The 23478-nt window shown below is 44.2% G+C and overlaps 1 protein-coding gene and 1 pseudogene across 2 annotated transcripts in view; one reads left to right on the plus strand and one right to left on the minus strand.

Moving 5' to 3' along the window:
* Window positions 1–419: 419 nt before the first annotated feature.
* On the minus strand, window positions 420–1502 carry LOC110201527 (actin, cytoplasmic 2 pseudogene; annotated as a pseudogene).
* A 21420-nt stretch (window positions 1503–22922) lies between these two features.
* Window positions 22923–23478, plus strand: part of PDZD4 (PDZ domain containing 4) — a 31481-nt gene continuing 30925 nt past the window's right edge. For both annotated transcript variants that reach the window (XM_020977287.1, XM_020977288.1), the window contains exon 1: window positions 22923–23017. In XM_020977287.1, coding sequence (XP_020832946.1) covers window positions 22958–23017 — 60 coding nt within the window. In that variant the 5' untranslated portion in view covers window positions 22923–22957. The remainder of the gene's footprint in view (window positions 23018–23478) is intronic.

Below are 23478 nucleotides of genomic sequence, written 5' to 3' on the forward strand. Positions count from 1 at the left end.
ATAGTTTACACATACAACAGTACTAGTACCTTCCTCCCTCCCCTCCAGATCTGGGTTTTTGTTACTATAGCGCCTTTTCTTTAGCAGAGGACAGCCTTCATAGAGGCTTGTAACTCTGTAACAATTCATTATACAACATTTGGAATGATTATTTAAAAAAAAACAAACAAAGGTACAGAGAGTCCTGAAGCACGTTGCAGAACTTTGGGGATGTTTGTTTCCAACATACTTAGACTGCTCATCACTGTTGCAGTTTTTAAATCCTGAGTCAAGAGCCAAAAAAAATCCCAAACCGAAACAAAACAAATAAAACCATGCCAATCTCATCTCTTTTTTTTTTGGGGGGGGGAGCAATTATCATGTCACACCCTTTGACAGAAAAACAAAAAAAATTTTAAAGCGCCCCCACAAACAGTCCATTAGAAGCATTTGCGGTGGACAATAGAGGGCCCAGATTCATCATACCTTGCTGATCCACGTCTGCTGGAATGTGGAGACACCAGGATGGAGCCTCCAATCCAGACAGAGTGTTTGTGTTCAGGTGGGCCGATGATCTTGATTTTCACTGTGCTGGGAGCTAGGGCTGTAATCTCCTGCATCCTGTCAGCAATGCCTGGGTATGTGGTGGTACCACCAGACAATACAGTATTGGCATACAAATCCTTATGGATGTCAACATCACACTTCATGATTGAGTTAAAGGTAGTTTCATGGATTCCACAGGATTCCATACCTAAGAAAGGTGGTTGGAATAGAGCTTCTGGGCATCGGAACCTCTCGTTGCCAATGGTTATAACCTGACCATCAGGGAACTTGTAGCTCCTTTCCAGAGAGGAGCTAGATGCAGCAGTGGCCATCTCCTGCTCAAAATCTAGGGTGACATAACATAACTTCTTCTTGATGTCACACAGGATTTCCCTCTCAGCTGTGGTAATGAAACTTGTACCCTCTCTTGGTCAAGATCTTCATGACCGGCCAGATCCAGATGGATGGTGTGGGGAAGGGCATAACCTTCATAGATGGGCACAGTGTGGGTCACACCATCACCAGAGTCCATCACAATACCAGTGGTGTGACCAGAGGCATACAGGGACAGCACACCTGGATGGCAATGTAAATGGCTGGGGTGTTGAAGGTCTCAAACATAATCTGAGTCATCTTTTCTCTGTTGGCTTTGGAGTCCAGGGGGCTTCTGTAAGCAGCACAGCGTGCTCTTCAGGGTCCACATAGAGCTCATTGTAGAATGTATGATGCCAGATCTTCTCCATGTCACCCCAGTTGGTGACAATACCATGTTCAATGGGGTACTTCAGGGTCAGAATACTTCTCTTGCTCTGGGCCTCATCCCCCATGTAACTGTCTTTCTGGCCCATACCCACCATCACACTCTGATGTCTGGGGCACCCAACAATGGAAGAAAAGACAGCCCGAGGGGCATTGTCTCCTGCAAAGCCAGCTTTGCACATTCCTGAACCATTGTCAACAAGGAGAGTAGTAATATCATCAACCTGGGCGAACTTTGAAGTGGAAGTTTAAACCCTTAAGAGAGAGAAGAGGTGGTGCTGCTCCTGGAGGCAAGGGATAGGTGGAAGAGCTCACAGCTACTGAATCTTTCTGTTTCAAGCATAAACAACATACAACATTCTGGTTTCTAATCCATTCTGCTGTCCTTTTCCATTTTATCGATGAGCTAATCCCATTCACATTCACAGTTATGATTGCTAACTGTGCATTTCCCTCCATCTTATTTTCTTGCATTTATTCTTATTTCCCCTGACCCCTCCTCTAGAATCTATTTTGATTTTGAGCCCTGCCTCCCTTTATTTATCCTCCGTCTTATTCCTCACCACTCCCCAACTTACCTTAGCCCTTTCCCTTCCTACTTTTCTGTTGGGCAAGGTGAATTTCTGTACCCAACTTTGTGTGTATATATTCTTCTCTCTTTGAGCCAGTTCAGATGAAAGTGAGGTTCAAGGATTGTCCACTACCCTGTCCTATTTTTCCTTCCATTGTATAAATTCTTCCTTACACACCCCTTTTATGTCAATTTACTCCATCCTTCCTTTCCCTTCCCCCTTATTTCAGTGCATCTTTTTTTTTTTATCACCCTTCCATTCTTCTGAGATCATCCCAACATAATAGACTCAAGCCCATGCCCTCTCATAATAGACTTATAAAAGTTGTTTTCTTTAGTATTTTTGGTGCCTCTTTCACCAAGTAGTTAATCTCTTTTCGTAATTTTCTTGCATAGCTCTCATTTCTTTTCCTAATTTTTCTGCTACAGCTCTTTTTTTATTTAAAAAAATTTTTTTGCTCTGCTTTTTAAAAAGTACCTTTTGCTTTTCTAGGGATTCTTATTGGTCTTAGGTCCAATCTATATTTTCTTTGAGGCTTTGCTTTTAGATGTTTTAAAGTCATTGTCTTCTTCTGAGTTTCTGTCTTGAGCTGCCTTGTCTCCATAGAAGCTTTTGACGATCAAGTTTTCTTTCTGTTGTTTGCTCATTTTTTCCAGCTTATTTCTTGACTTCAGACTTTATGTTAGGCTTGGACTCTGCTCACTTCTGGGGAGAATGACAAGCCTGAGCATCTGTCTTTTATATCCTTCTGCTACTTTCACGACTCAGTCTGAGGGTCTGTAAGTTTTCAGTGCTTCCAATGTAGTGTGATCCACAGAGAGATCTCTTCACTGCTCTTCTTGACCGCATTTTGGTTCTTACACAGGTAGAGACCATGCTCCCTCAGAACTGCAAGCACTCCTCTCCACCCTGAAACTTTGACACAAAACTGTTTGATAGGTGACAGAGACACCAAATGGCACCAGATTTTATGCCCAGTGCTAGTACACAGGTCCTCTGATATCTCTTTTTTGCTCAAGTTTTCAGTCCCCTTACCATCCCTGAGCATTGGACTGCTCGCCACTGCTGCTACTTCTGCTGTGCTGCGCTCCTGGCCAGCCCCAACCCCACTGTCCACGAACATCTCTTTCTATCTTTCTAAGCTGCCCTGAGCTGGAAAAATGGCTCATTGTGACTTTTTTTTCTTGGCTTTTCCACTCAGAATTTGGTTTGGCATATCTTCTGTGATCATCGTAGAATAGGTTTTGGAGTAGCTCTGGTATCTTGACTCCAACTCCACATTCATCATTTCTTACATCATTATATTAGTTACATTAATTTTACATCATTTCATCAATATTCAATTACATTCACATACCACAGTTTGTTTAGCCATTCCCCAATCAATGGACATCCATTTTGTTTCCAACTCTTTGCTATCACAAAAAGTATTGCTATAAATAATTTGGTATGTATGGGAACTTTCTTTTTATCAATGGCCTCCTTGGTTTATAAGCCCAATAATTGAATCTCTATCTAGGTCAAAGGGTATGGACATTTTAGACACTTTATTTGCATGATTCCAAATAGTTTTCCAAAATGGTTGTACTGATTCATAGCTTTATTAACAATGCATCGGTGTGATTATCTTTTCCACATCCCCTCCAACATTGACTAACCCCATCTTCTGTCATCTTTGCCACTATGCGAGGTGTGAGGTGAAACCACGGGGTTGTTTTGGTTTGCATTTCTTTTACTATTAGTGATTTGTAGCACAATGTTGTTGATTTTTGATGGTTTATTTTGCAGCCTACAACTTTGCTGAAGCTATTAATTTTATCAATTAGCATCTTTACTAATTCCCTAGGGTTTTCCAAGTAAACCACCATATCGTCAGCAAATATGGATAATTTTATCTCTCCTTTACCTATCTTTACTTCTTTAATTTCTTTTTTCTTGTTTTATTGCTGGTGTTAGCATTCTCAGAACTGTATCAAATGGTTGCTTGGTTGTTGTCCTTTGTTCTTCGAGAGGACCAAAGTCACAGTGTGTCTGACTGTTGCTGATTAGACCAATATGAGTTCAGAATGTTCCACCACAGGTCGGGCACAAATAGCCCATGTGAACATTTGGAGTGGATTCTCTAAATTTGCGTGGAGAGACTGGATATCTTTGCTTTTTTTGTTTTGTTTTTTTCCTTTTTTTAGTGAGGTAATCAGGGTTAAGTGACTTGCCCAAGGTCACACAGCTAGTATGTGTCAAAGGTTTGGGCTGAGGCTGGATTTGAACTCAGGTCCTCCTGACTTTAAGGCCGGTGCTCTATCCACTGCGCCACCTAGCTGCCCCTTGATATCTTTGCTTTCCACTTACATTTATTGGGAAAGCTTCTAATATATTTTCATTGAATATGGTATTTGCTTTTGGTTTTAGATACGAATTTTTTATGACATTAAAAAGATCCCTCTACACTTAGATTTTGTAAGATTTTAAGCATAATAGGTGTTGTACTTTGACAAAAACTATTTCTTCGTGCTTTGAGATACCACCAGTTTTTTAGGATCGAGTTATTTAGTCTCGAATTAATTTTTAATTTTTTTCTTCAAAAGCCATTTATGGAATATAATCTTTATTACACTGAGATCAGGAAATAATGTCTTTAATGTTTCTGGTTTTCTACATTTTTAGTTAGGCCTTTATGCCTCAATCAACATATGGTTATTTTTTATAAAGGTGTCATACATGATTTGGAAGTATGTAAACTCTTTTCTATTCATATCCAATAATCTTTAGAAATCTATCATCTTTAATTTTTCCAAAGTTCTATTCAGTCCTTTAACTTCTTTCTCATTTATCTTTTGGTTAAATTTGTCTAAGTCTGGGGCAGCTAGGTGGCGCAGTGGATAGAGCACTGGCTCTGAAGTCAGGAGGACCTGAGTTTAAATCCGGCCTCAGACCAAACACTTAACACTCACTAGCTGTGTGACCCTGGGCAAGTCACTTAACCCCAATTGCCTAAAAATTAAAACAAAAAAAAAAAATTTGTCTAAGTCTGAAAGAGGTACCCCTCCCAACTCTTATAGCTTTACTCTATTTCTTCCTGCAATTTGTTTAACTTTTCCTTTAAGTATTTAGATGTTAAGCTCTTTGGTATAGATAAATAGAGATACTAAATATATACCAATACAGTATACATGTATGCTTGTGTTGATGTTGATTTCTATGGTGAAGTCTATGATGACTTCAAATATAAAATAATTTCCCTACTTACCTCCTTTTATTATGTCTATATAATCTGAAATCATGATTACTATTTCTGCTTTTTTGAGTTCAGCTGAAGCATAATAGGTTTTGCTCCAGTCTCTCATTTTTAACTCTTTGTGAATCTTTAGGTTTCAAATGCTTTTCTTGTAAACAGTATTGGATTCTGTTTTCTAATCCATTCTGCTATCCTCTTCCACTTTATGGGTTAGTTCATCCCATTCGAGTGAATAGTTATAATTGTTATTATTCTTTCCCCCACTCTATTCTCTTATACCTTTCCATCTCTTTATTCCTGCTCCCCTCTTTACAAATAAGAAGGTGCTTAGAAGAGAAATAGTTTGCCTGAAACTTGTAATATAGAAAGGAATTAGCCTAGTTCCATTCTTGCCCTTCTTCTTTTCCCCTTGTTCCATCCCTGATTCCAGGTTTCTCTTTTTCCTTCTGTTCCTTTTAATCCACTCTTTCACATTCTACCCTCTGATATTGGAATTTGTTTGGCTCATGAGTATTCCCTTACCTATCCTGCCCTCCCTCTTTAAACTTTCTACCTCTCTCCTCTTTCTATCTCTTCCTATTTCCTTTTGAGTTTAATGTATTTCTATACTGCATTCCTTATGTGTGTGGAGGAGATGGAGGATGGGTAATTATGTTCAATCTTATCTTTGTCCAGTTCAGATGAAAGAGAGGTTCGTGAAATGCCTACTCCCCCTATTCCTTTCTCCATGTTTGAATGTTCTCCATCTTGTGCACCTCTGTTATGTGATAATGATTTCCCTGCACTTCCTCTTCCTTTCCTCTCCAGTATAGTCTATAATCCTCCCCATTTCTGACTTTTCCTAAGACCACAAAACACTACAAAACCATGAGCCCTCTCTCTTATTTATCTTTCTTTTAAATATATTTTCTTTTTAAGAAATATATTTCTTGGGGGCAGCGAGGTGGTGCAGTGGATAGAGCACCGGCCCTGAAGTCAGGAGGACCTGAGTTCAAATCCGGCCTCAGACCAAACACTTGACACTTACTAGCTGTGTAACCCTGGGCAAGTCACTTAACCCCAATTGCCCCAAAATGAAAAAACAAACAAACAAACAAAATATTTCTTGGCTCTGATTCTTATAATCTAGCCGCTGCTTAGATTCTTAAAATCCAGTCACTGCTGGGATTCCTAAAATCTAGCCACTACTTAGATTTTTATAATCTAGCCACAGCTTAGATTCTTATAATCTAGCCAATAGCTTACTAATGTTTATGCTCCTTAAGAGTCTGCCCAATATGATGGATGTTCTAATAAACCTTGTCTTTGGCTGCAAAAAAAAAAGAAATATGTTTCTTAAATATATCTTTCTTTTAAATATATTAGTGTTCTGAGAAGACACTTGTTTATAATCAATCAATTGATATCAATAAATCAATAAACATTTGCCTACTGTGCCAAGAACTGCCCTAAATACTGGAGATACAAAAAGGAGGCAAAAGACCAGTCCCTGCCCTCAAGGAGTTTACAATCTAATGGAGGAGACAACATGAAAACAAATATATACACCAGCTAAATACACCAGAGAGAAAGTACTAGAATTCAGAGGGGTTGGGGAAGGCTTCCTGTAGGACGTGGGATTTTAGTTGGGACCTAAAAGAAGCCAGGGAGGTCAGTAGTGAGAACAGAGGAGGGAGAGCATTCCAGGCATGGGAGACAGCCAGAGAAAATGCTCAGAGCTGAGAGATGGAGGATCTTGTTCTTGCAACAGACAGAAGGCCAGTGTCACTGGATTGAAGAGTGCATGTCAGAGAGTATGGTGTAAGAAGACTGGAAAGGCCAGAAGGGGCTAGGTTATGAAGGGCTTTGAATGCCAAACAGAGCATTTTGTATTTGATCCTAGAGGCAAGAGGGAGCCATTAGAGTTTATTGAGTAGGGCAGGGGGGGTGATATGGTCAGACCTGCATTTTAGGAAAATCACTTTGGTGGCTGAATTGAGGATGGATTGAAGTGGGGAGAGGTGATGAAGGCCTGTACCAGAGGGGTGGCAGTGACAGAGGAGAGAAGGGGGCATATTCAAGAGATGTTATAAAGGTGAAATCAGCAGGCTTTGGCAACAGATTGGATGTGGGTAAATGAGAGATGGTGAGGAATCCAGGATGACTCCTAGGTTGGAAGCCTGAGGGACTGGAAAGATGGTGTTGCCCTCTGCAGTAATAGTAAATGTAAGGATTGGGGGAGGGTTTAGGGGGACCGATAATGAGTTCAGTTTTTGACATATCGAGTTTAAGATGTCTATTGGACATCAATTTGAGATGTCTGAATGGCAGCTGGAGATATGAGATTAGAGGTTAGCAGAGAGTTGGGGCAATAAAGGATATGGCAATCATCAGCACCTACAGTTAGAGGATGTGATCTGGAGAAGGATTCAGCAAAGAAGACAGAGAAGGAGCAGTTAGATAGGTAGGAAGAGAACCAGGAGAAAGTGATGTCCTGAAAAACCAAGAAAGAACAGAGCATGAAGGAGTATCAAGTGATCAACAGTGTCAAAGGCTTGCAGAGATGTCAAGGAGAGTGAGGATGGAGAAAAGGCCATTGGATTGGGCAACTAAGAGATCATTGGTAACTTTAGAGAGAGTGTTTCAGTGGAATGATAAGGTAGGGAATTGTAAGGGGTTAAGAAGAGAGTGGGAGAAGAGGAGTCAGGCACACCTACCTATCTTAGGTGTTTTTTTCCCAGGAGTTTAACTACAAGGGTCAGAAGAGACATAGGATGATAGTTAGCAGGGATAGAAAGGATCAAGTGAGAATTTTTTTCAGGAGGAGGGAGAGATGGGTATATTTGTGGGCAGTAGGAAATGAGCCAATAGACAGGGAGAGATTGAAAATAAGTGAAAGAGTGAGGATGACAGAGGGGCAATCTGCTGGAGGAGATGAAATGGAATGGGATCATTTGAACAAGTAGAGGGATATAGCTTTGGTAAGGAGTAAGGCCACTTTATCATGTAACACAGGGTTAAAGGAGGAGAGAATGGCAGAAGGCATGTGAGTGATAGGAGATGAGGAAGAAGGAAGAAGAGGGACTCATGGTAAATGGTCTCAATTGTTTCTGTAAAATATGAGGTGAGGTTCTCAGCTGAAAAAGCGAGGGGAGGGGAAGCCATAGGAAGTTTCAGGAGGGATGAAAGGACTTAGAAGAGCCACTGTGGGGAGTAGGAGAGTGAGTTGATATGGGAGACATAGTAGGACAGCCTCGCAGCAGTGAGGGTTGGGGCTGTTAACATAAATGTATATGTCAGAACAGCTGTGTGATTTTCTCCATCTTCATTCAGCAGCATCTGTGTAGGAATGAAAGGGGTGATGGTGAGGGTGAACCAAGGTTGAAACTTGGCTGGTATAATCCATGATATAAAAGGGTGAGGGCTTCAAGAGAGGAGGATGGCGTAAAGTTGAATTGGTTCACTAAGGGGTCAAGATGGGGAAAAGAAAGGAGAGTGGCTCGTGCAGGGGAGATGGGCTGGGAGAGAACTGAGGGGTCAAGGGATTGGAGGTCACAGTGCCAATGAAGAGTAGTGTTATGTAAGAGAAGGCAGAGGGAGAAGTGAAAAGCCAATATATTATGGTCGGATAAGGGAATCTCAGAATTCTTAAACACAGAATTTCAGAATTCTTGAATATTCGTGGGTGATGGCAAGATCAAAGGTATGACCAACTTTGTGTGTGGCTGAGATGGGGTGTAGGAATAGCTCATGGGAAGTGAGTAGATTGAGGAATTAAGTGGTTAGGGTGTTTGAAGGAGAATCAATGTGTATGTTGAAGTCCCCTAGTATGAGGGCAGGAGCTGGGGAGGAGGAAAAAAATTGTAAGCCAAGTATCAGACTCATTGAGGAAGCAAGGGGAGTGACCCAGGGTGCTGTGGACAACTGCTACCAGGATTTTGATTAAATGATTGATATGAATAGCATGAACCTCAAAGGAAGAGAGGTTACTGAATGATGGAGGGAGGGGGAGAATCTGGAAGTAGCAATAGGGAGCAAGGAGTCTTCCAACTCCCCCACTTCAACCAGTGAGCAGAGGAGAATGAGTGAAAGTGCAGCCAGTACTGGAAAGGATGTCTAGGGAGGCTGTGTCATGATGGGGGGGGTCTATTTCAATAAAAGCTGGTAGATGGAAGGAGTGGGAAAGGAAAAGATTTAAGTTAAGGGAAAGTTTGTTGCCTATGGAACAGGCATTCCGGAGGGCACAGTGGAAGGGCTGGGTGGTGTTTGGTTGAAAGTTTGGGGTAGGAAAGTTGAGATGGATGGGAATGAGGAATTGGGTGGTAGGGTTTAGGGAATGGGTCTGAATGATGATATACGGGAGTTCAGAGTCACTGGGATGTGAAGGGTGTGACCAGGTGTAAGAACATTCATCATTGAGTGAAGGGTACCACTCTTCTTCCCAATAGAGGTTGGAGATCAGGCTGGAGGCAAGTGCAAAGTGAGATGGAAGGCACACAGTCAGATGGTCAGGTGGAAGGCCCTGCTTCCCAACTCTTCTTTCCTCAAATGGTGGAGATTAGGCAGGAAAAGGACTCAGCCAGAGATGGATGTTGAATCTGCACAGCAGGAGAAACAAGTTCTTCTCTAGGCCTTACCTTGTCACCATCTTCCTTAATAGTCAAGTCTGGTTGGATTGTGAAGATGTAACATGGGTTAAGGTTGCTGGAGCCAGCTTGAACCAGCTCATGAGTGCCAAATGTTAAATTTTTAGTGTGAGCATTTACATCTCAGTGATTGCTGAGCATTGGCAAATGCGACAAATAGGGCTGGATTTATTGTTTTGTTGATTGTCTAGACTTAAGAAAGTGATGGATAAAATATTAATAATGCGAGTTAAAATTAAACGTGTTTCAAGTGTACTTTTTTTTTGAGAATTGGTTGTTAAACATTTTTTAACATTTTAACATTTGCTAAACAAGCTAGTAAGGCTATAATGGAAGGTTGAAACCAGATTATGGAAGGCCTTCAATGCCAGGCCGAGAAGTTTGTATTTTATCCTGGGGACAATAAGAAGTCACTGAAGGCTTTTGAGTAAGGGAGTGGTGAGGTCAGAACTGTGCCTTAGAAAGAAGGGTTGGGGCAGCTAGGTGGCGCAGTGGATACAGCACCGGTCCTGGATTCAGGAGGACCTGAGTTCAAATCTGACCTCAGACACATAACACTTACTAGCTGTGTGACCCTGGGCAAGTCACCTAACCCCATTGCCTACCCCCTCCCCCCAAAAAGGATTAAATAATAAGAAAGAAGGGTTTTGGTAACAGCCACATTGTACGATGACTAATTTTGATAGACTTAGCTCTTTTCAGCAACGCAAGGATCTAAGACAACTCCAAAGGTCTCATGATGGAAAATGCTATCCACATCCAGAGAAAGAACTGTGGAGTTTGAATGCAGATCGAAGCACACTATTTGCTTTTTTGTTGTTGTGTTTTGTTTCTTCTTTCCAACCTCCCATTGGTTCTAATTCTTCTTTATAGCATGACTAATGTGAAAATATGTTTAATAGGAATGTCTATGTGGAGCCTATATCAGATTATATGCCCTCTTGGGGAGGGGAGAGGGGAAGGAGGGAGGGGGAGAAAATTTAAAACTCAAAATCTTATGAAAGTGAATGTTGAAAACTAAAAATAAATTAATTTTAAAAAATAGAAAGAGGGCTTTGGCAGTCATATAGAAGATGGACTGGAGAGGAAAGATATTCATTGGAGGCAGGGAGACCAACTCAGAGGCTATAGCAATAGCCTAGGGGAGAAGTGTGAGGGGTGAGGAAGGAGAATTCTGAACAAAGGTAGATACTGTGTGAGTAGCCAAAGGAGATTTAATGAAAGAGGTTCTGGAGGTAGAATCAATAAGCCTGGACACTTGATTGTATGGGGTTAGAGAAGGCTGATGCTGAGGTTGCCAACATTTGTGAATAGGGAAGTTATAGGAGGGGTGTTCACAAGAAGAAAGATGGTCAGTTTCTTTTTGGATATGTAGAGCTTGAGATATGGGTAGGGCATCATAGGATCATAGGCTATAGATTTCAAGCTGGAAGAAACCTGAAAAATCAAGTCCACCTGTATCCTCCTCATTTTACAGGTGAGGAAATTGAGGGCCAGAGATGAGAAGTGACTTATCTTGGGGCACACAGCCAATGAGTATCTGGGATGGGATTCAAACCCAGGTCTTCCTGGCTTCAAGTCCAGCCCATCGTCTATACTCTTTGCTCCTTGGATGGAGATGTCCAACAGATGATTAGCAATGTGGCACTCAGTTCATGAGAAAGCTGAGGGCTGGAGATGCAGTTTGGAGAGTCATCTACATAGAGAGGGAGCCAATGAAGTCGGTAGAGGAGGGACAGATTGGGAAAATAAGAGGGTAAGGACAGAGCCCTGGGACACGTGGTCGGGGTAAGGGTAGGCTGTGGATGATGAGCCAACAAAGAAGGCTGAAAAACAAAGTTTAGACAGGTAGGACTTTAATCAGGAGATAGCAGTGTATTGGGAGCCAATGGAATAGAGTGTATCCATGAGGAAGGAGTAGCTGACACTGTCAAAAGGTATAGAGAGAACAAGAAGGATGAGGACTGAGAGAAGCTATTGGAGAGAACATATTTTTTAAAGGTTCGGTTTTATTTTCACAAAGATCACTAATCTCTCCCCTCTAACCCCTCCCCCAACACACACACACACACACACACACACACACACACACAGAGAGAAAGCAAGAAAAACAAAATCCTTGTACTAATATGTCAGGCAAAACAAATTCCTGTATTGGCTGTATGTATGTGTGTATATGCATATATACCTCAATCTGCACCCTGAGTCTATTACTTCTCTATCAAGAGATAGGTAGCATGTTTCATCATCTTCTTGAATTGAGGTTGGCTGTCGTGTTGATCTGAGTTCCTAAGTCTTTCAAAATTGTCTTTACAATATTATTGTTATTGTATATGTTGCTTTCTAGGTTGTGCTTACTTCGCTCTGTATCAGTTTATGCAGGTTTTCCCAGTTTACTCTGAAATAATCATCTTTATCAGTTCTTACAGCACAATAGTATTCCATCATATTCACATGTCATAACTTGCTTAGCCCATCTCCAGCTGATGGGCATTCCCTTACTTTCCAATTCTTTGACATCACAAAAAGAGCTGCCATAAATACTGGTGTACATGTGGATCCTATTCCTTTTTCTTTGATCTCTTTAGGGTGTAGACCTAGTTATGGTATTGCTTGGGGATAGTTCCATATTGCTTTCCAGAATGCCTGGACCAGTTCACAGCTCAACCGATAGTGCATTAGTGTACTTGTTTTCCCACATCTCTTCCAGCATTTACTGTTTTGTCAACTTTTCCAGTCTGATGGATGTGAGGTTGTTTTAATTAAGTTAATGTAAAATAAATGCAATTAAAACAACCTCAGTGTTGTTTTAATTTTCATTTCTCTAATTATTAGTGATTTAGAGTATTTTTACATGGCTTTTGAGAGTTAGAATTTCTTCCATTGGAAACTACCTGTTCATATTCTTTAAACCAACCAATAAATATTTATTAAGCACTTACTATGTGCCAGGCACTGTGCTAAGCTTTTTACCATTTATCAAATGGAGAATAGCTGAGAGGGCACTTTCAGTGGAGTCGGGAATGGGGTGGGGTGGGGCAGGGAGCCTGGTTTAGCCTGATTTAGGTTTAGAACAGAAGTGGGCAAGGAGGGGCAGCTATGTGGCACAGTGGATAGAGCACCGGCCCTGAAGTCAGGAGGACCTGAGTTCAAATCCGGACTCAGATCAAACACTTGACACTTACTAGCTGTGTGACTGTGGGCAAGTCACTTAACCCCAGTTGCCTAAAAACAAAACAAAACAAAAAAAAAGAAGTGGGCAAGGAGAGGCTACTTTTGCTAGGAGTTTGGCTGTCCAAAGGCACAGGATAGGAAAATAGCTTGAAGTGACATCAAAGACCAAACTCAGGCCCCTTGAATTTCCTTCCAGGTCAAGTCACTCATTCTTCTTTAAGGTAGTCCTTGGTTATTTTCTCTTGATTTCATCTGAATATCAAAGTGTGTGAGTAAAGGATGAGGGCCAGAAGAGGGCCCTTTGCCCCAGGCCTCTGCTCAGGAAGGACAACCCTAGCTGGTATTTGTTAAGTTCTCTAGGAGCTGTTGTTGCTTCTTTGCTATTCAAGCCAAGAGCTCAGTGCTCTTCATTTCAGGCCCGAAGAAGGGAGGATGACAAGAGGATCATAGATTTTGAACTGTAATCGTGATACAGTGGACCTGGCTCTGGGTTCAGATCTGTTGATTTGCAGCCTGTTGCTGCCTGCATGTCTTTGGGCAAGTCACTTAATCCTCTTGGGCCTCCCCTTCTTCCTCTGAAAAATAAAAGGAATTGAAGTGATGCCCAAGGGCCCCCCCAGTTTTAAGATCTATGACTTGATGATCTCTCTTTTAGAGATGAGATCAAGTGCCTTGCCCCCAGGCACACAGTAGGTGAGCAGGTTTTCAGACCCAGCTCTTCAGTCCCCAATTCCAGTATTCCTTTCACTGTACCACGCTGTTACATTCAGAAAAAAGACAGCCCAAACTAGCCCTGGATTTCATCATGTTGTTGTCATCCCCCCACTCCGTCTCCCTTTGCCCATGGTATGCCTCAACCTCCTCACCGCAGAGAGAGAGAGCTGGACTGTGGAGTCACTCTGGAGTCAAAGCTCCCTTCCTGGCATGCCAGGGCACAGTGACATGGCTTAGCTTCAATTAGTTTCTTCATGTCACATCTTGCTTTGTCAGCTGGTCTTCCAATTGGCCCCTGCTCTACCTCCATCCTTTGGTTATAATAGTAGCTCCAGCTCCACCCTGGTCCTACCACCCTCACTGGATCCAGGCTTACTGCTAGCCCCCCTCCCTCTTGGTTTTTCTTATCCCCACTTGTAGGTTTGAAGGCCTGAAAGCCCTGGGCTGTCAGCTCCAAGCAGCTGGAGCTTTTGATTGCTTCTTTCTTTCTTTTTTCCCAGCTCCAGCTAATCCCACTTTCTGAGACTGATGATGGGAACAGGGCTTCTGCTGAGGCGCCAGAGAGCCTGGGAGGGCACCTGCTCAGAATTTCCAAGCAGCTGGGAGCCTACTTCCTCCTCCCCAGGCCCCTTAGGTCCCCTCCTCAATCATATCTGTAATCTCCATTCCCCTTCCCTCACCCCCATTGTCAGCCCATCCTCATCTGCTCTCTCCTCAAGGCCTCCTCTTTTTTCCCATCTTTGATGTTTACCCCTCCTGAACTGGACTCCCACCTGGGCTATGCCTCACCCAGGACTCTGTGCAATGAGCCTAGGGGCAGGTCTCAACCCAACTTTAGAGCTTGGAGGGGAAGAAATGGGTGGACATTTATTAATTGTTTTAAAAGACAGATCATTCACTCCCCACCTATGTGTCCTGAAAGCCTTCAGAGAATCTCTTTGCCTGGTGTACCTCTTCTCCTCTAGTCCAATCTTCCAATTCCCCACCCCCCACCTGCCCCCACCATGACTACCTGGCCCCCAGGAAGGAAACCCAGAAATCAGCCCGAGACTGAGAGTGGTTTTGAGAGAAGCTCCCAAAAGGCCCCTCTGTTCTGAGGTGGGAGATAGGAACAGCTTTCCTTTATGGATCCTAAGGACCTCAGCACCCCAGGAGGTCACATCCCATTCACATTCCTCCACGGGGCTCTTGCCCTTCGGGCCATGGTTTCCTCTAGGTTTCCAGACCTTGCTTACCTCTAACCTTTGGCTCAAGGTAGGGAGCTTGACTTCTTGGAACAAATGCCCCTGATCCTCTTCTGCCTTGTCTGCAGGCCCATCACTCTCAGACACACAAGGCAGACCACAAGTATATTCTATTTCCTCCTTCAAGGGATTTTGGTTTTCATTGGTTGGGGGTGGGGGTGGGCCGGTACTTCAACTGTATAGACTCACTTACTTTTTCTTATCCTGTGCTACACTGGGCACTTGGTCAATCAAAAACACTTAAGTTGCTGCTGTGGGCCAGATGCTAAGCTGGGTGCTGAGGACAGAAGTCAAGTCAGGTAACAAGAATGAAGTTCCTGCTATGTGCTGGATGAAAATGATAGTCCCTGCCCTCAAGGGACTTACATTGTATTGGGGAAAGATCACATGTACACATAGAAATAAATGCAAAATATATACAAATGTCCTACTCTACAGAATAAATGAAAGGGAATTTTTTGGAGGGAAACACAAGAAGCTGGGGAAAACAGGAAAGGTTTCAAGTAGGAGGTGACATGGGAAAAAGGTCGTGAAGCCTGCAGACAGAAGATAGAATGAAGGCCAGTTGACTGAAGGGCATGAATGGGTGTAATGTGTAATAGGCCTGGAATGGTGGGTTTGGGGCCAGGATCTAAAGGGTTTTAATTAACAAACAGAGGATTTTGTTTGATCCAATGGGCAATAGGGAATCACAGGAATATATGGATCAGGAGGATGATAAGGGTATGATCTTGTGCTTTAGGCAGCTTGATGGAGGATGGATTGGGGAAAAAAGGGACTGGAGATAACGGGACCAATAAGGAGGTTCTTACAATAGTCCAGGCAGGAAGTGATGAGGAGCTAAATTAGACTTATGGCTGTGTAAATGGAGAAAAGGGAAAGATGCAAGAAATGTTGTGGAGGTAGACTTGGCAAGACTTAGCAATGGAGTGGACATGTGGGATGGGTGAGAATGAAGAGTCAAGGATGATACTGACATTGTGAACCTGAGAAATGGCAAGGATGGTGGTGCATAGGTGGATTTGGGGGGAAGAAATTGAGGTTTTGGTGGGGGAGAAATTGAGGTTTTGGGGGGATATGTTGAGTTTGAGATACCTACAGGACATTAAGTTTGAAATGTCCAAAAGGCAATTAGTAATGCAGAAATGGAGTTTATAGAAATAGAGACACTAGAGTTGGGTGTATTTAGGACTTGCAATTATCTATACACAGATGATATGGGAGATGATGATGTCTTCTAAAGAGTGGGGAAAGCTCAGGACAGAGCCTTGGGGTATACCCACAATTAGGGGGTGGGATATGGATTGCGATCCAGCAAACAGGTAGGAAACAGTCAGATTGGTAGGAAAACCAAGAGAGAAAAGTGTCATGAAAACCCCCAAAAGAGAGAGTATCCAGGAATAGAGGGCAGTCAACAGTGTCAAATACTACAGAGGAATCAAGAAAGATGAGCAGTTAAAAAAAAAAAGGCCATCGGATCTAACAATGAAAAGATCACTGATTAATTCGAAGTGATGAGGTCAAAGCTAGCTTGCAAAGGGTGCACAAGGGAGAGGAGAAAAAGCGGAGGCAATGAGTGTAGGCAGCTTTTTCTAGAAGTTTTATTGGGAAAAGGAGAGCTATATAGGGTGATAGGGCCTAATGAGGGTTTTCAAGGATGAGGGAGGGCAAAGAATTGGAAATTGAGAGGATGCCCATCAATTGGGGAATGGCTGAGCAAGTTGTGGTATGTGAATGTAATGGAATATAAGAAATAATGAACAGGCTGAGTTCAGGAAAACCTGGAAAGACTTGTATGGTCTGATGCTGAGGGAAGTGATCAGAACAAAGAGAACATTGTACACAATAACAACCATGTTGTGCAATGACTAATATTGATAAACTTAACCCTTCCCAGCAATACAAGGATCTAAGACATCTCCAGAGGCCTCGTGATGGAAAATGCTATCCACATCCAAAGAAAGAACTATGAAAGTTGAATTGCTATTTTTTTTCTCTTCTGTTGAGTTTTGTTTCTTCTTTCTGATGGTTCCTCCTATTGGTTTTAATTTTTACTTACAACACCACTAATGTGAAAATATATTTAATAGGAATGTAAATATATAGCCTATATCAGATTGTGCGCCGTCTTGGGGAAGGTGGTAGGGAGGAAGGGGGAGAAAAATTTTAAACTCAAAAGCATATGGAAGTGATCATTGATAAATCAAAATAAATTAATAAAATAAAAAAAAGGATGAAGGAGAACTGGATATGTTTGTAGGCAGCAGGAGAGGAGCCAATAGATAGGGAAAGAAGAAAGATGAAAGCAGGGGGATGGTTTGCAAGGGAGCAGTCTGCTGGAGAGGACAAGAGGGTAGGAAATCAGTCAGTTTATTGTTTATTGAATGACTCACTCTTGTAAACATTTATTAATCTGATAGTAGGTACCAGGCACTGTGCTAGGTTCTGGGGATACGGAGAGAAGCAAAAGACAGTTCCTACTTTTACAGAGCTCAGAGTCTTATGGGGAGACAACATGTTTGCCAACAACTACGTACAGAGAAGATATACAGGATACATTGGAGATAAACAACAGGAAGAAGGCACTATCCTTTAAGGGGGATTGAGAACGCCTTCTTGCAGAAGATGGGATCTTCGCTTGGAACTTGAAAGAAGTCAGAGAAGCTAGGAGACAGAGACGAGGAAGGAAAGCATTTCAGGTGTGGGGGACAGCCATTGAAAATGCCCTGAGTTCAGCATCATTCTGTGGCAACCAGCTCTGATAGACTTAGCTCTTCTCAGCGATGCAAGGATCTAAAACAATTCCAAAAGACTCATGATGGAAAATGCTATCCACATTCACAGAAAGAACCATGGAGTCTGAATGCAGATTGAACTATTTGCTCTCTCTCTCTTTCTTTTTGTTTCTTCTTTCTTGTGGTTCTTCCCATTGGTTCTAATTCTTCTTTACAATATGAGTGGTGTGAAAATATGTTCAATGTGAATGTGATGGGGTGCTTGGGTGCATGTGCTTGGACCCCAATTTCTCCCTGGCCTCAGAAACACTATCCCTGGCAGTTTTCCCCCAGCCCAAGGACATTATGCCTAGCAATTACTCACGAGTGGGCCCCAGAAAGACCCTTATCTCTCTCCCTGGTGCAGCTACACAAAGCTGGGTGAGACAGTGCTGGGCTGCCCCCAGCCCTAAGATCATGTCTCTGGAAGCCTCCCAATTCCTTAGTAAGCTCCTATCTTATGAGAAAACTTTTCCTTGCTGCTAATCAGGACAGAGAAGGGAGGAGTGTCCTGTCTGGTGCAAGGAGTTTTTTGTCCTTGGCTGGCCCAAGGACTCTTCCTCCTTCCAGATTCCCAAGATACATGCCTCTGACATCTCCCCCCCTGTTTGGTGTACTCCCTACACTTTCCATCCATAGCTCCCAAAGACACCTGGACCTTTAGATTACCTAATCAGTATCCCTGGCATTCCTTTACCATGCTCTTTTCCATATAAACCCTAGCTCCATCCTCAGTCTCTCGCAGGTTCCTTAAGAATCCTTGCCCCCTGAAAAGCGTAACAATAAACTTTTTGCCAACTTGACTTAAAGAATGCTTGAGTCTGTGAATTCATTGCAGACGACCCCATCCTGTACTCCCATTTTTGAGGGGTCTCAACCTCTCAGACCACAACAAATGTACATGTAGAGCCTATATCAAATTGTATGCTGTCTTGGGGTGAGGAGAGGGGAAGGAGAAGGAGAAAATTTAGAACTCAAAATCTGATGCAAGTGAATGGTAAAAACTAAAAATTAGTAAATTAATTAATTTTTAAAAAGAAAATGTCCTGAGTTGGAGATGGGGTGTCTTGTGCTAGAAATAGCAAGGAAGCAGTGCCACTGGATGGCAAAGCACATGGAGGAGAGTAAGGCATAACAAGACTGGAAAGATAAAAGAGGGCAGGTTATGTATGGCTTTGAATGTCCAAGGGTTTTATATTGGATTCTGGAGGTGATAGGGAGCCACTGGAGATGATTGAATAGGGGGGTGACATGGTTAGACCTGTGCATTAGGAAGGTCACTTTGATAGTGGAAGATGGATTGTAGTAGGGAGAGACTGAAGCAGGCCGACCCACCAACAGGCATGAGATGATGAGAACCTGCACCATGGTAGTGGTAGCATCAGGGGAATGAATGAGACATAATTGAGATGTGTGTTGAAGGTAGAAACAACAGAACTTGACCACTGATTAAATATGGGGAGGGAGAAGTCAAAGTTGACACCCAGGTTGTAAGCTTGGCTGACTGGGAGGATAGTAGTACTCTCAAGAGTAACAGGGAAGTTAGGAAAAGGGGAGGATTTGGTGGAAACCATAAAAAGTTCAGTTGTGGATATATTATGTTTAGTATTGGTACAGGACATACAGTTTGAGATGTCCAGTAGTCTATTGGAGGTGTGAGAGGAGAGAGGTTAGGGTTGGCTAAGTAGATTTGAGAATCATCAGCATAAAGGTGATAATTGAATCCACTGGGTTCAAGGGCAAAAGCAAAGGAGGTGGCCTTGATGAAGAGAAGGGAAAGTCTGGAGTAAAGAAAGAGAACATGGGAGATAATGAGCGTTTTGAGATGTAGCAATGTCTCCCTCCTGTCTGTGGTACACCTGATGTATTGTGGGCCTTCTGCTAGAACCTCTTGACCTTACGTAGGTATCCATGGAACACACTGGCCATCTGTATGGAATAATGGCACCAGAAGAGCTTGGATCATATTCCAGTTCTGCAGCTTATTACTGTGACCTTGAGCAAATCACCTGGTTAGACGCAATGATTTCTAAGGTCCCTTCCCGTTCTCTGATCCTTTTCTGGTGCTAAGCTAAGTTTAGCTTCTTCTGCTGCCTGTGTACACCTCTATGCTCCAGTAACCAGGATGGAGAGGCGATTGAGCTGGTGGTGCTTTGGACAGACAGATACTGCAGATGGACAGTAAACTGGGTCCAGAATTGAATGAGGGAAGAAAACCAGCTGGATTACTTTTGGGGAAACCATCCTGAAATAAACACTCATCTTTTTAAAATTTATTTTTAGTTTCCAACATTTGCTTTTGTAAGATTTTAAGTTCTAAATTTCCCCTCTCCTTTCCCTCCCCCCTTCCCCCTCCCCAAGATGGCATGCAATCTGATATAGGCTATACATGTATGATCATATTAAACATATCTCCACATTGGTCATGTTGTGAAAGAAGAATCTGAACAAAAGGGAAAAACCATGAGAAAGAAAAACAGAGAGAGAGAGAGAATAGTGTTCTTTGATCTACTTTCAGACTCCATAGTTCTTTCTCTGGATGTGGATGGCATTTTCCATCATGAGTCTTTTGGAATTGTCTTAGATCATTTCACTGCTGAGAAGAGCTAAGTCTAATAAAGTCAGTCATCACACAACGTTGCTGTTACTGTGTACAATGTTCTGGTTCTGCTCGACTCACTCAGCCTCAGCTCATGTAAGTCTTTCCAGGTTTTTCTGAAATCCACCTGCTCACCACTTCTTATGACCAATAGTATCCCACTACATTCATATACCACAACTTGTTCAGCTGTTCCCCAATTGATGGGCATCCCTTAAATTTCTAAATCTTTGCCACCACAAAAAGTAAAGGCTCATCTTCTAAACAATTTTCTTCCAGTGACGTTTCATGGTGGAGAATCGTGGACTGCTATTGTCTCTTAAGTGTGCTCTGCTAGGGTTTATCACAAAGGAATACAGAGAAATAAAACACAATGGGAAAGGTAATTAGAGTGCCTTTCATTGACTCATTGAGATTTGGAGCTGGATTCCCAGGACCAGAGGATTTAGAAGTGGATGAGACCTTGGAGGCTAACCCTCTCACTTTATTTCTCTTAATGAATTTTATCTTTTTATTCTGGACTTAAACACCCCAACCTCCCCCCCCCAAATATTTCCATATACACTACAGAGCACAAAAAGAAGCTTGTATGTGAAATTGTGAGTCTCTATTTCATACCACTTGCTTTAAAAACAACAAAACATCATATACTAAAGTCTGAGGTTTACTTTCAAAACTCTCCTACTTGTGTGTTTCTCCCTTTTGTTCTCTGTGTTTAAAAAAAAAGTTTCGATGGCCCTCTTTGAGGGGGAATTGCTAAACTTGACTCTCTCCCCCCATTAAAACCAAAGAAAGATTCCTGTAACAAATTCAAGAGGTGTCCATGTCCAAAATGTCTCTTTCTATGAGTTGCATCTATCACCTTTCTGTAAGGAGGCACAATCCTCTCATTTTACCGAAAAGAAAAAGGTCCCAGAGAAGGGAAGAGACTGACTCACGGGATTTAAAGCTGGAAAGGGCCTCCCTCAGAGGCTATCTTGTTCATTTTAGAGGTGGAAACTGAGGTTTAGTGAGGTAAATGCCTTGCTTAAGGTAACACATTAAATTGAAATCAAAGCCTGAGCTAGAACTCAGGCCCCCTGACTCCTAGAGTTACATAGGGGTCTCAGCTTTTGTTTCTTTACAGCATCTATTGACGGGGTCACCTCTGTTGGCTATTTCTGAGTTTCTGCCTAGAAATACTTTCTGATGGCTTAGTCCAGACTGATTTCCTTCCGATTCCCTCATGGAAAGGGGGTTGAGGTACCTTGGGGAAGAGGGGGATTGACTCCTGAGCTCTCATTCCGACTTTCTGAAGGGTTGATATGCCATTCTAGGGTTCAATGAAGTGATTGATCTAGTGAAAAGTATTGTTCTTGGAGTGATCAGGGCTAAGTCACTTCTCGTTTTATGAACCTCCCATTTCTCACCTGTAAAGGCAACTCCGTAAGGCTAGAGTTTCATTGGTTTGTGGGAGCTTTTTCTCCAAAGGACATCACAGGGCTGGTCTAAACAAAAATGGGATGGATAATCCTTGCCCTGTCTACCTACCTCCCCCGGCTGGGGGGTGGGGGGAGCGCATAGACGCAAGTTCTTACGGAGGAAAAAAAAAACAACCCACCAACCATGGCAATGAATCAGGGATGCTGAAGAACAATTATGTAGAAGTAGAAAGGCAGACATGAGAGAGAAGGAGGGATGTCGACAGGGAGAAGCTGAAACAGAGATTATGGCTGGGAGCGGTGGGGGACCCAAAGCCAGACCAGAGCCAGGGTTCCTAGTGGCCCCCTGACTCCCCTAGTTTCCAGGCTCCTTTTATCGAAGACAGTAAAGGAGATGGGGGAGCAAGGGGCGGGGGAAGCGCGAGGGATCGATCTCAGGAGGTGGTGCCCTTTCCCCCAAGTCCGCCTTGCGAAGGCGGGGTGGGTGCACTGAGAGACCCCTTTCACGGCATCTGGGGTTCTACAGGAAGGGCGAGGGCAGGGCGTGAGCACCAGTAGGGTCACGAGCCGAGCCGGAAGGAGGGAGCAGCCTCCGCCCCCACCCCAGGTCGAAAGGGCTCCAGGTGTCTTTCTCCACCCCACTATCTCCCCCTCGCTCTCCCCCTCCCCTCCCGGACCCGGAGTGCGCCTGCGCGCTGCGCCCCCTCCCCCTTGGCTGGCGAGCGCCCTACAGTCAGGGAGAGAGGAGGAGACAGAGAGAGAGGGCGGGGGAGGCCAGGCGGCCGAAGCGCGGGTGAGGCGCTGGGCTGTCGGAGACGCTGCCTTCGCCGCCTCTGCCTCCGCCTCCGCCTCCTGCTGCTTGGCGGGACAAGCCGGACCGGGCCGGGTCGGGGCGAGGCGGTGACAGCGGACACGGGCAGGAGCCCTCTTGGGAGGGCCCCTGACAACCCGCCGCCCTCGGGCCCGTCTGCTCAGGCAGGGAGGGGGCGGCCGTTGCTAGGCAACGCGCGCCTCGGCCCGCCCTCGCGCTCGGCCCCTCCGCGAGGTCCAGGGGAGCATGCCCCCCTGGCCGGGCTGCGGCCCGCGCAGCACTCCTGGGAGGAGGGGCCAGGGGCGTGCCCCCCTCCCCCGCTGAGCGCGGCCCCGCCCCCGAGCCGCGCCATGGCCCCCCCGCCCAGCGGCCCGGGAGCCCCCGGCTCCCCACCCACCCTGCGGCTGGACCAGTGAGCCCAGGAGCCGCCTGCCCGACGCCCGCCGCCCGCCGCCCGCCGCCCCCCAGCCTCCCCCCTCCCCACCCCACTCCCCGGCTGGCACCATGGGATGTAACATGTGTGTGGTCCGGAAGCCAGAGGAGCAGTACAAAGTGATGCTGCAGGTAAGGGGCCCCGGTCAGGGGGAGCTCCCAGGGGAGGAGATGAGGAGGGGGCGTCAAACTGGGCCCGGGGAGGGGGTCGGGAGGGGGAACAGCCTAGAATTCTAGTGCAGTTTATCAGGAATCCTGAAGAAGTTGTGAGATGGGATGCCACCGTCTGAGTGGAAGAAGGGGGCATCATTCTGGGCATCTCTTCGGGAGCCTTGAAACAGAACCACGCCGGGCACGTGGATTGTCCGGTATGGGCATGGATTAATGGGCCCTTGCTAAAGAACATTCACTTTAGGATTGGGGAGCACAGAGTAAGAGGTCCAACTGAAAATGGGAAGCGAGGGCAGGATGGGGACGGTTGCATAGCAACGAGTTCATTCCCCAGCAACCCCCCTCCCCCCACCTCCACACACACACACACACACACACACACACACACACACACACAATGTGTCACCCAATGTGTGGGGAAG

The sequence above is a fragment of the Phascolarctos cinereus genome, unplaced genomic scaffold (genome assembly GCF_003287225.1).
Source record: "Phascolarctos cinereus isolate Bilbo 61053 unplaced genomic scaffold, phaCin_HiC Scaffold_8;HRSCAF=390, whole genome shotgun sequence".
In the NCBI taxonomy this organism is placed as follows: Eukaryota; Metazoa; Chordata; class Mammalia; order Diprotodontia; family Phascolarctidae; genus Phascolarctos; species Phascolarctos cinereus.